This window comes from Electrophorus electricus, chromosome 11, assembly GCF_041902795.1.
Source record: "Electrophorus electricus isolate QZ-2024a chromosome 11, ASM4190279v1, whole genome shotgun sequence".
Lineage (NCBI taxonomy): Eukaryota > Metazoa > Chordata > Actinopteri > Gymnotiformes > Gymnotidae > Electrophorus > Electrophorus electricus.
In genome coordinates, this window is record NC_137507.1 from 23,705,687 (window position 1) to 23,718,313 (window position 12,627).

The 12,627-nt window shown below is 44.5% G+C and overlaps 1 protein-coding gene across 2 annotated transcripts in view; it reads left to right on the forward strand.

Annotated features, from left to right (window-relative positions):
* nyap2b (neuronal tyrosine-phosphorylated phosphoinositide-3-kinase adaptor 2b) overlaps window positions 1-12,627 on the forward strand; it is a 17,644-nt gene continuing 5,017 nt past the window's right edge. For both annotated transcript variants that reach the window (XM_027030033.3, XM_081723623.1), the window contains exons 1-4: window positions 1-703; window positions 2,581-2,781; window positions 6,425-6,723; window positions 9,430-10,533. In XM_027030033.3, coding sequence (XP_026885834.2) covers window positions 2,603-2,781; window positions 6,425-6,723; window positions 9,430-10,533 — 1,582 coding nt within the window. In that variant the 5' untranslated portion in view covers window positions 1-703; window positions 2,581-2,602. The remainder of the gene's footprint in view (window positions 704-2,580; window positions 2,782-6,424; window positions 6,724-9,429; window positions 10,534-12,627) is intronic.

A 12,627-nucleotide genomic window follows, 5' to 3' on the forward strand; every position in this document is an offset into this window, starting at 1 on the left:
CAGAAAACAGTGAGTGAGCACAAGATTGGGAGACAGGCGGGAAGGGGAGGAGGGTAGAGGCGTGTTCTTTGTGTTGTGGTGCCTGAGTTAATCTGCTGTGGCATCCACATATAGAGGAGCCCTGCATCTGAGAGCCAGCGCTGCTGTGAGATGCCCAGCCTTGCCCACACTCACACGCATGGGGATTTTGTTTGGAGGAGCTCCATGTAAGTCTGTGTGGACTCTCTCTGAAGGGTCTAGGAGCTTTTTTTTCCTTGCATTTTGATCTTCGTCAAGACTTGGGTGAGTGAGTGTGAGAGTCTGAGTGCGGGGGGTGGACACTGGGTTGGAAGATGCTCTCAGGCTCTGCCTGTGGTGCTCCAGTGCCCAGCCTGGTGTAGTCCATTCAGATGAGGAAGGCAACTTCTCATGAACTGGAATTAAGTTTTGCACAGACCCAGGGAACTCTGGGGTCTCTGGCTGCCCGGGTGAAGGGTCTGAAGGCTGGGTACCCTCAGCCACAGCTGCACTCTCACTGGCCCCTAGAGCCCCAGGAATCAGAAGTTCTGCAATCAGCTTGATGACTCTACCATGGCCAGCATTTCTCATCTGGGAGTAGAGTCGGATCCTCAGGATTTTAGCCAGGCTTCGTCCAAGCTCACACGGTTGCACTGGATTCACCCAAACAGGTGTACAACACAATCAGCAGGAACACAGTTCCTCTGTAAGTACTCTGTTTTCTCTATTTCTTCTGCACTGCAACATAGCGAATTTCATGCTTCACTCACAACACTCTTTCAACTCCAGACTGCATGATATGCTGATCTTTACTTAGGAGATATCACTTGACCAACTTCACTCAGAAACACAGATGTTAAACTGGCTCCTGGAACACATCCTCCACCTTTGCCCAATGTTCCTGCTGTCTACTTTGTTTACTTTAGAAGCCTAAGCTTTCCCATTGCTCCCGCTATCCTCATTCTAGCTCTCTGTTGCCTAGCTACATGCATTTTGAGTCACCTCTAATTTTAGAAAGACATTGCTTTACCTAGAGGGCCAGCCACTGCAGGTAATGTCAAGAGGAGAGCCTAGGAAGGGTGACATGAGGTGAGACATGAAAGAAAACAGACAGGAGGAGACTGAAGTAGTGACAGTGCAGAGATTTTCGTATAGCAATGCAATAAACAGGATGGTTTTCCCAGTTTACAGGATTAATGAGAGAGAACAACTCCAGGGCTTAAAATCAGGCATTCGTTAATAGTGTGCTAACTCCCATCATTTCATCCTCACACACACACAAACACACATAGATACATAGACACACACACACACACACACACACACACACACACACACACACACACACACACACACACACACATACGCACCCACACAAAGCAAATATGACAGATAACACCACGTCCTCACAAAAGCTGTTGGACTCAGACTTTGGGATCAGTCAGGTTAAGTATCTTTCAGGTCTAAAGGCACCAATTTATTTTGGATAAACAGATGCCCTCCTGCACCTTGAGTTTTGAAAACTTGCTATCAGAGATTAATAGGAAATAAAGAATGCAGAATTGGCAATGCTACTCATTCTGTCAGATACCCATTCATGCACCTACACATACACACACACCTACATAAGCACTCACACACCCTGTCTGTCACATATAAATAAACATAGTTGGAATCTTGGGCCACTCTGCAAATATTGACCTGCTGTCTCCCCTTTGAGTTCCCTGCAGTTGTGCAAGGCACTTCCAGCCTGTGGTCTCCACACTGCTGTGCGTACATACTTTGGTGTGGGAATAAAGATGTAAACAAAAGCTCATGTGTGTCACAACACATGTGCCCACAGAGTTCGGGCATTGGCCATGGCAAGTTCACATGGGCAGTGCTTTCAGTTTGATGATGGCTGTCCTGCCGTGCATTTCCCCTCAGGCCAGTCCACTCATCCTGCATTCGCTGCTAAAATTCAGTGCCCTGCTTTCTGCAAGAAGCGGCCTGCAAAAATGAGGCTGCTCACTCTCTGAATGGCCTCTTTGTAGAAACGGCTGCTCTAGAGCCTCTGGGAGCTGAGCTGCCACTCCCGGCATAGGAGCAGGCCTTTGCCGAAAGCCGGAGAATCTCGCTGACCCAGAATACTTATGTATTCACATGACGATCCGCCAAGGGCTAAGCTGAAATAGTTCGCTTCCATACAAAGCCTATCAGACAGTGCACACAAATGGGTTACTGCGAGTCAGTTGTAGGACAAAGAAGGAACACAAGTCTCCAAGGTATCAAAAAACTGTGCCTGGCTCTCATTTGTTGACTTTGACTTGCACGATAGTTTCTTTGTTCCAGAGCTGTGGTTTACCGATGGGAGTTTTTTTTTTTTTCCTGCATGCATAGTTAGTGTTTGTCTCCATGACTATGTCTGTGGGTTATAGCCATGCCCCAGGGAGAATGATGAAAGTTCTGCTGCTCATAATGACGCAACTATTACCACCACATTGTGCCTACTACTGGTAAAGTGACACTTCACATACAGCTGACATCGCCCTTATAAAACTACGATGGATAAATGAACCAAAGGATGTCTTTCTCTGTTTGCAGGAGTGTCCTGTTGGTATGATCCATGATGAGCTCCAACGAGGAAGAAACGTTGCGGTTTTTCCAGTTTGTTGAGGACAGTAGTCTGAGGGCATACAACAGCCTGGTAACCCAGAACCTCGACCACGTGTGGAATGAGAAAAGCCGGACCAGTGTTCAGGAGAAGAACGAAAAGAAGAGAAAGCAGGAGGAAGCCATTAAAAGGTTTGTGGGCAATTTTTATGGACAAGTGGCAGAAGTGCATGGGTACACACATGCACTTAAAACAGCACACGTGGGAACATGCATGGACACGCGTTTTCAATTTGGCATGTGCACAAGCGCATCCATACAAACATTACACAAACACAGACACAAAAATGTACACACACACACACACACACATACACACACACATGCACACACACCACACACACACACACACACACATGCACACACACCACATACAAACCTCCTCAAAGAAACAGTTCCCTGCAGTGTTACTAATACCACATTCCTCTGGCAATGGCATGGTGCCATGGCGTGGAATAGCGAGCAGGTCTGTGTCCCCCTCTCCTTGGAGGTTAATTCATTTTTCAGAGCTGGACATATTTAGGCCTCATTCCTGTGCACACTTTGTTTTGTCCTATAAAGGCAAAAGAGCTTATCTTCCTTATATCATATCTATGAACATATCAACCCTAAGAACTGGGCTTTAACAAAGCTAAAAAAAACCTCTCCTAATTCTTTAGGAAGGATTTAATTGATTTTAGGAATTAGTTTATTAGTTTTAGTGTCATTTTTACTTATTTTACTTTACTTTTTTACTAAGGATATTACAGTATGTAAAAAAACATGAATAATGAATCAAATTGCATCACCCAAGCTGGCTCAGGGAACCAGAACAGCACAGCTACCACTGTCAGTGATCCAGCTACCACTGTCAGTGATCAGTTGTCATGGAATGCATGATTTATTCTTTTGTCAGCTGGGAGGCATTATAGCAAGTCTTTCCTCACATGTGGGAAGCTTCTATATACAACTCCTGCAGTCACTCACCTTAGCTGTGTCATGACGTAAACACAATTTAAAACTTCTGAGTGCCATTTTTTTGTTGATCTTTAATGAGTTAATTTTGATGCTTAGGAGATGTGTAAAGCTGATGCAAAGGTTCTACAAAGCTTGTTTTGCTTTAATCTGCTCTTGACATGTTATAAGGTACCCCAGTTTGAAAAAAGCACGTTTGACAATCTAGAACCTTGGGGTCATCACTGAATGTCTGAACACATGGCTTTTGCAACAGATATTCTTGAAAAAGAAACATTAAATAAATGTTCAAGTACATTAGGGATTGCACTGCGTGACAGTACTGAGTGCACCAGCTCAGTCATCACTCTGTGTATGTAGGCTCTCTGTCCTGTCAGGCTTGAGATGTGATCATATGCCAGCATCTTTTGTGGTGGTGTTGCTTGGAGTGTGTGTGTGTGTGTGTGTGTGTGTGTGTGTGTGTGTGCGTGTGTGTGTTTGGTGGAGGTATCCTACTCTCTACTAACTCGTCTAACTCCTCTCAGCTGTTGCTTGTGTAAAATATTCATACATAATTGCTTGAAGGATAAAAATCTGGATTGTTCATGAGCCATATAAGTGGGTCGTTGAGACGACCCATTTTTGCAGGAACTCATGAAGAAAAACTGAGGAGAGTGAGAAAGAGACAGAAAGAGAGGGAGGAAGAAAGAGATAGGCAGAACGAGAGAAAGCCTGTTAGAAACAGCTTAAATGAGAAGAGTATGCTAGCAGGAGATGTGTTCTGCCTGGTGACAGCTAGAACAGCCATGAGCCAATCAGATTACCCCATTGGCTTAAGTAAGGAGGGTCTTCCCACATGCTCTGCCATCTTGTTGGTGAGTTCATCATGTTTCCAGGAGTGCCCTGAGATTTTGCCCATGCACAGAGCCATGTGTATATTTCCAAAAGCTCTGCTTCAAAGCACTGTAAAAACTAGGCAGATTGTAAATGGAGCATGGCTATACTAGCCAACTAGGTAGAGATATTATTCATTATCCAAATACAATATGTTGTTGGTCTTCAGCATTTTTGGATAATACCCTTTATAAAATTCCATAATGTGGGGATATTTGTGTATATTTTGTATGCAGTGGGATTAAGCTGTAGCTATGTGATAATGGAACACAATTCCTTGCACTGCCAGGCACCTGTTCCGAGGCTCCACGCTGCTTTGCTGGCCAGAGGACGGGCAGACATCTTATAAATAAAACACTCCCTCCCATGCTGTTATGCACACCTGTGCCAACGCGCCGTCTGGCAGTTCGCAGCTCACTAGCAGGCACCCTTTCTTCTTATCTGCTGTTGCTGGCTACTCCTTTATTGTCTAGGAATCAGCTAGCTATTATGCTCATTTTTCTCCATCTCTACTTGTTTTCAAGGGGCTCCACTGTAAGATTTTCTTGTGTTCTTAGTCTGATGGTAACTTCAATTGAATAAATAAATAAACAAATAAATAAATCTCTTTTTGACATCGTTCTGCCAAGGATTTCATTCTAGACATTAAAATGATTGGATTGCTTGGATTGAGATGGCAGGGAGCAGTTTAGGGTGAGCTGGAGAGGTGCCTGACGGGAGGAAGTTTTGGCAGAGGGAAACTTGTCAGCTCTGGGCATGAGTGGGAACATGCAGTGCTGACAGCTGCTCCAGAGTGGCGCTCCTCCTACTAATGAGAGCCTAATGCCTGATCCATCATGTGTGTCTGGGGGGCCTCTTCAGGAGAGTGCGTGTGTGTGTGTGCGTGTGGACTGGTTCTGTTCTGCGGAGCAGCAGCAACAGATTTTGTGTCTGGTTTGCGTGGGTTCCCTGTTGCTAGGCAAAGTTAAACCTCTGACCAATGAACCCTTCCCTTCAGACTCCTGCTGTTCAGCAGCTGTTGGTCCGTGAGTGCACGTGTGCGTGTGCACGTGCATGTGTGTGTGTTACACTCTCACACACATCCGCACAGATAATTAAAAAAAAGTAAAAACCTTTAAGCCTGCCAGATGTTTATTGTGCTGAGGCTTATATTTCTCACGGCTGATTCTGAACACGTTTGATTAATTAGACAAAAAATGGTACAGACTAATAGACCAAAAAGCCCATTTTTCATTTTCACCAATGTCCACTTACAAATTGTACTATTACATATAGGTTTTAATTATAAAAGCATCTTAAATGAACTGTTCTGACTTTGTTAGATGATTATTGAACACTTCCATCAACCTTGCTTGCTTAGTCCTCTTCATCAGGAAGAGAAAACTTAAGTGTCCTGCAGACCAAGTGCCCCCCCTCCCACCAAATCGCTTTGTGTCTGTGGTGGAACTGCGAGAACAGGCCATGGCCAGGGTTAAACAGAAATCAATGCCTCTGGCTGGGGTGTACTCTCAGAGGAGTAATTCCAGCACAGAATACATTAGTGCAGTGATGATAATGACAAACACACAGATATGTGTGCATGCGCACATGTACATACACACATGCATGCGCACACGCACACACACACACACACACACACACACACACACTTAATAAATCATTAACTGCACAAACCTAAAATGAAGTACATTTTGATGAATTATATCATGCAATTTTTCAAATTTTGCATGTTCATTCTTTTAGATGCTTTGTGCTGAAAAGTGATCCCTCCTCGCCTCCATTGTGAAATGCATACTGACCTGTGAATTCTCCATATGCAATTACATCTGCACTCTCACGCATGCAAATTACACCACCTCCACCAATGTTAACTAAACTCCCAGAAACATTCACACTGTCTTATGACAACTCTCTCTTCCTTCTTCCTCCTCTTTCTCTCTCTCTGTAGGACAAGTGAGGAGGTATCAGCAGAGGGCAAGCACCTGCGCATGGGCTCCGTGAGCATGCTGGCCCTGCCTGAGCGCATCCCATCCCAGCAGGCCCAGTTGTCATGCGGCTGCCCCCGTGCTGTGCGCTCCCAGTCCCTGCACTCCATGGGGGGAGGGGAGGATGAAGGCAGTCCGACCTTCCGCAAGCAACCTCCACCAAAGCCCCGCCGTGACCCCAACACCAAGCTGAGCATCTCCTCCGAGGCTGTGGACTTCAGCACCACCTCCTGCAAAGGCGGAGACTCTGACCGGTGCGATGGTGAGTTAGATGCCTGGACCCAGGTTTATAAATCTAGGTCAAGCAATTGATCTATTTCACATTGAAATTACAATGGTATGTGCTGCGATTTTAATTACACATTATTAACAATGTTTAACAACAAGTCTTAAGATTTAATACATTCTTTCATTGCTTTCTGTTTTTTTTGATAATCATTTGTTTAAACAAATAATAGTAGCAACTTCATCTCATGAAGGGACAAAATATATTTGTACTTATTCTTGCTAGAGGTTTGCATTTATCAGTACACAACTGGATATAACTTATAGACCATAAGCACAAATTTAAACTGCAATCACAGTGGTCTGAAAAAATGCAATGAGGTGTTTTTCCCAAATCATTCAGTCCTACACATTTTGCATTTGTGCAATTATTGGATTTGCCAGAAGGCAGTGATTGCTACAGATTACACTGCTGTGTTACTCTGTTGCCTTAAAAACGATAATTTGTTTGGGTTTGAGTGTGGGCAGTACAGTGGGTATATATGGTACTATATGGTACTCATGAATGAGGATAAAATATTATGGCATTTAATCTAACATGTTTTAAAGCTGTTACGGTAGTCAGCCTCACAAGCTTCCTTCAAGCATCAAGACCTCAATACCTCGACTAAAATAATCTTTAGCACTTTTGCTTGAGTGAGTCTGAATACTATATGCTAAAACAGTCATGAAAAAAGATGCGTCCCCTCTGTGTTTTCGGGATAAGGGTGTGGTATGTATGAATGAAGAGATCTTTTCCGCTGGCGCGTCATTGGACTGGGTGTGGCTCCTCATGTTGAGCAATAGGCAGTGCAGTTGTTAGCACAATCACAGTTACAAATGGACAATCAAGGTAATTGGATTTGTTCCCTTCTTTTACTCATTTTGCTTGCCAGCTTGTTCTTCTCAGGAGCATCTCAGTTCGTCTCATAATGCCTTACCCTACTGTGTTATACTTTTTAAAATGTTTTTTTCAGAGGAGGTATGCCTGAGTCTAATCAAGTTATAGTATTGCACTGAGCCAGTTATTGTGTTTAAGAGCAAGTTATTGGATTTCTGATATTATCTAGGTGAAACTCAACAAGAAAAACAAAAAGAAGAACAAAAAAACCCCCTTGAAATCAGTTAGTTATAACTGGTATATCTGCAGTATCTAATGCTTTCAGTGTAATAAAAGTACCATTACAATCTTGATCTGCATAAAAAGATTATTATGGCCTCTGTATAATGAAAGTTCCTGTACTGACACAGCATCAACTGTAAGTCAAAGCTTTCAAGAGCAGGCAGTGAAGGCATTAAGTCAGTAGATATGCTAATGTCTTACTGTAATGTGCAATGAAAGTTGTCTAGGTTCAGATTTGAGAGAATCACACTGTGCACACAGATCTTCCTCAATGCCACAGCAACCAGCCCACAGAAACAGGGACCCCCTGCTGTTCCACCAATCCTGTCATCAGACATCAGCCTTGGCCAATCATGAGCAAGTTGACAGGACGTCAGAGCGCGATGGCAACCAGTGGGAATCTGTGGAGCCAGCAGCTCAGCAGGCTCTCATCCAATAGGGACTTGAGAGTGGGGGATGTTCCTCATTGAGAGAAGAGCCGCAAGTTGCCAGGGGTTGGAGGGTGGAGGGGTGGAGGGAAATGGAGAGAAGGGGAGGGGCAGAGGGAGGAGGAGGGGCCAGGCCATGCTGAATTCATTCAGGAAGAGCGATTGACCTAGATTTAGTTCCCCTGGAGGAGAGAGGGCGAGGGTAAACACATCCACTAGTTGGACTGGGAGGCAGAGAACGCAATAGATGGAGAGAGAGAGGGAGGATGGATGCATGCAGAAGTGCTGAAATGGATCTCAAGATCCACATCCCCTTTCACATAATTAACACATCTATACAGATGGGCTCGGGCATGCGCAGGGATACACACTGACTCACACCCAGCACATGAAGAATGACTTTAATCTGGGTGCAATGCAGTTTCACACTCTCATTCTCTCTTAATCTGTACCAACTATACCTTTTTCATGCTGATATTTGTTTTCTGCTAGATAATAGGTTATATTTTATAAGTACAGTAATCAATGCCGTAAATCAGGGATGTCAAGTTTCAGCTCTGAAGGGCCATATTGTTGCAAGGTAATGTTGTTCTCCTGCATGGTCACTTGGATTGACTTCAGAAAGCCTATGGGCTGATGTTTTGAAGAGGGGAAAACAATAACGTATGCACTGCTGTTGCATGACGCCCTTCCCGAAAAATGGATAAGGGTGACAGTGGAAAATATGCAATATGAATATATTATAATTGTTGTTTTTATTATCTGAAAATAAAAGTAATAGAATTTGTCCCCACGTATACATGTGGCTGTTCAGATAAGAAAGTTAGTTTGTGTATGTGTGGTTGTATGAGTGTGTGATTCAATATCATTATGTCTGTGTGTTTTTGATGATGGTGCTACAATGAAGGGTGTGCCTGGACCATCTGGTATCTAAATAATTTAAATAATGTCAAACTTTCTGAAATAAAAGTCAACCTAAGCATTTCTCATATCCAAGTAGAACTTACATTTGTACGTTTTGTGTCCAGCAATGCCTTTTTTCTACCTTTCTATATTTTTTAGCGCTTAAAAGTTACTGATATACCTTACTGCTGATGTACTGTACTAAACATAACATTCGTTCCTCTGTATTTTCTTTTCTCTGCTCGCCCAGCAATGCTAGGCTGCAGTGAAGACTGCAAGAGGGTCCCGCCCCCAAAGCCCAAGAGGAATCCCAGTACACAGCTGAGTACGTCATTTGATGAGACCTATGTCCATAACTCCACTTCGAAAGGCTCGCCCACTACAGTCCACTCTAGAGAAGCCAAGGCCCCTTCTCCTTCTTCCCCCACCCAGCTCCAGAGCCTGCAGCAGGTGTCAGATGTGGAGGAGCCTGTCTATATTGAGATGTCGGGTAGTGGACGGCGGGAGCCACCCCCTCTCATAGAGGATGAGGAGCCTGGAGAGGCAGTCTATGAGGAGATGAAATACCCCATCTTGGATGACTTTGATTCACGTTGGGATCTTTCAAGTTGCCGTTCACAGACTGCAACACCCTGTCTGTCTGACACGGACATCCACAGCTCCCTGAGTCACTGCTCCACCCCTCGTTGCATGCCCATGTGTGACATCCCTGCCCCTTTCCCCAACCTTCTAACCCACCGGCCACCTTTACTGATCTTTCCGCCTGCCCCTGCACAGTGCTCACCTAACTCGGATGAATCCCCGCTCACCCCTCTGGATGTGGCCAAGCTGCCCATGTTGGAGAATGCCCCCTATGGCAAGTCACCCACCTCCTCCTCCCAGGAGCCCCTTAGCTCTGCCTCAACCTCCCACCTAAGGCGGGCTGAAAGAGAGCTGACATCCACACCTACCATCACAGCGTCAGGCCGCTCCTCAGCGCCACCACTGCCCTGTGCGCTCTACAGGAGCTCGGGCTCGTCACATGGCTACCAGCGGAGCCATTCAGCGTGCCCCTCCCCCGTCAGCATGGGCCGCTGCCTCACGCCACTCAGCCTAATGCGTGCCCCACCCTTTGATGGGCCATTCCCAGGAGCCAGCCTGCCACGCAGCGCCTCCGCTACGTCTCATGCCAAGGGCTCTCCACCCCAAGAGGGTGGCCCATCCGGGCGCCTTTATGGCTCGGCACAGAACGCGCCAGCGGGCCGCTCCCGCACGCCCACCAGCCCCCTGGACGAACTCACCAACCTGTTCACCACTGGCAGGAACATGCTGAAGAAGAACTCCAGCAGTAGGAAGAGCAAGGATGCAGGGGAAAGTGAGTTTTCTCTTTGATAGCCAGTAGCCAATGGGAAATGACTAACAATTGATGGGTTAATCAATAGTGACTGAACATACAGTTATGGAATGAACAAATACTTGAGTTTTATTAAGTGCTATTTACAATTAGTAAAAATTGTTGCATTGAGTCACTGGCAAACAAATAAATGTAGCCTATGTGTCACGAATGGCCACCCTCCTGGTATCACTGTTTCTTTAGTTTCTCTGTCGTGTCTTTGTTTTTCCTTCACTTTCCTGTTCCGTTCCTTAGTTTCGTTTTCTCCACCCATCATGTTCCTCAGTTCCAGTCCGTTACGTTCACCTGCGTCTGATTATCCTTGATTGTTTTGGTTATTCTGTAATGTTTTAGTAGGGACGAGGCGAGAGGCAGAACGCAAATGCAGGAGGCTATTTAATGAGCAGTGTTAACAAAAACACGGGAGGCTAATAAACAGAGACAAAGGGAAAACACTGAGGCAAAGTAACACACAAACTTAAGTATACAAATAAAACAATGGCGATAATGGCAACTTCACACATGAACAAACTTTCCAAAATAACCAACCCACTGGAAGACAAAAGCCAGGGCTAAAATAACCAAAACAGTCAAGGATAATCAGAGGCAGGTGAACATAACAGAGAGAACTAAAACACGGACTGGAACTGAGGAACAGATGAGGAACAGAACAAGGTAGTGAAGGAAAAATAGACACGACAGAGAAACTAAAGAAACAGTGATGCCAGGAGGGTGGCCATTTGTGACACTATGTGTTTTATACACACACACACACACACACAATAGGGCATGTTTAAGGTTTACATTTTGGATATTATATCAGGACTTTAGGATATCATGGATCCACAACAGGTTTTTAAAACAAAGATGGCAGAAATGTTTCCTACAGGGGGTGCTGGTTTTGACCTGCTTCCATAGCAGGTTTAATCTGACCCCTACAAGCAAGCCATTACAGATCAAATGATTTAATCTGGGAATCTTAAATATGCATTTTAACTATGAAAACAGTGTTTAAATGTGGATTACCACAAACCTGCAGAGCACCATTGTCAAAAGCAGTGCTTACTGTGAATGTGTAGAACTAATGAAAGGTTGTAATGGGGAGAAATTCCAAAACTCGTGTGGAGACAGATTTGCATATGACTTGGTGGATGCCTTTGCAGCAGTTTCCATAGACTTTGCATTACACTATTTGTATATGGCCACAGTAAAATATGGAAAGCACATCCAAGGCCAACAAACAAGATGGTGCTTCAGAGGAAAAACCCTACATTTTTTGAACTCATAGAAAACATTGTTTTGTCCTGTCACATGATTTATTTACAGTGTTTCTATGTAGTATTTATTCATAACTTTATGATACATTTTATAGCTATAGAAAATATTCAGAAACTGCATACTTAAGTTTTCAGATTTCTTTTCAGTGCTCATGGCATTGCACTTGCATAAGTGATGAGAGCTGTCAGTTATTATTAACTGCATCTCTTGAGCAACAACCTCTGTGGTGCACTCATAGAAATGCAGCCAGCTCGAGAAAACCACCTTTTCAAAAAATCTTTCGCTCTCCCTGAGCTCTGCATAGACTAAGTGACGAACTTGATTTTCAGACACAGCTTTAGCGTCCATCTAAGCCTAGCGTGCAGATAAAGTGATGCGTGCTGAGTAGCTCCTGTCGATACGCCAAACACTCATCATGGTAACAGAGGATGGGAACTCCCTGTAGAGTCTCTCTCCCGGGAGTAGCGGACCAATCACGATGCAGGTCACGGCTGCCCTGTTGCAGTGAATGTGTGAAGCTGGAAGCTCTCGGTGGAAAAAAACAGGCAGCAACTGAGAGTGCTGCACTACCTGCACAGACATGTGAAAAAAGAATGCTACGAGCATTTTCAGCTAATGCAATTAATGTGGTGTTAATTAGTGCCATGGTGCATTTTTCAGGATTGGGTGTCGTGATTTTCTTACACTGCTGTAAAACGCATACATAACATACAGACACACTGCTCAAAAGCAAAACAGTACACGAAAAAGGACCTCTACATGCACTTTCAGCTCATGCAATTAGTGTGGTGATAATTA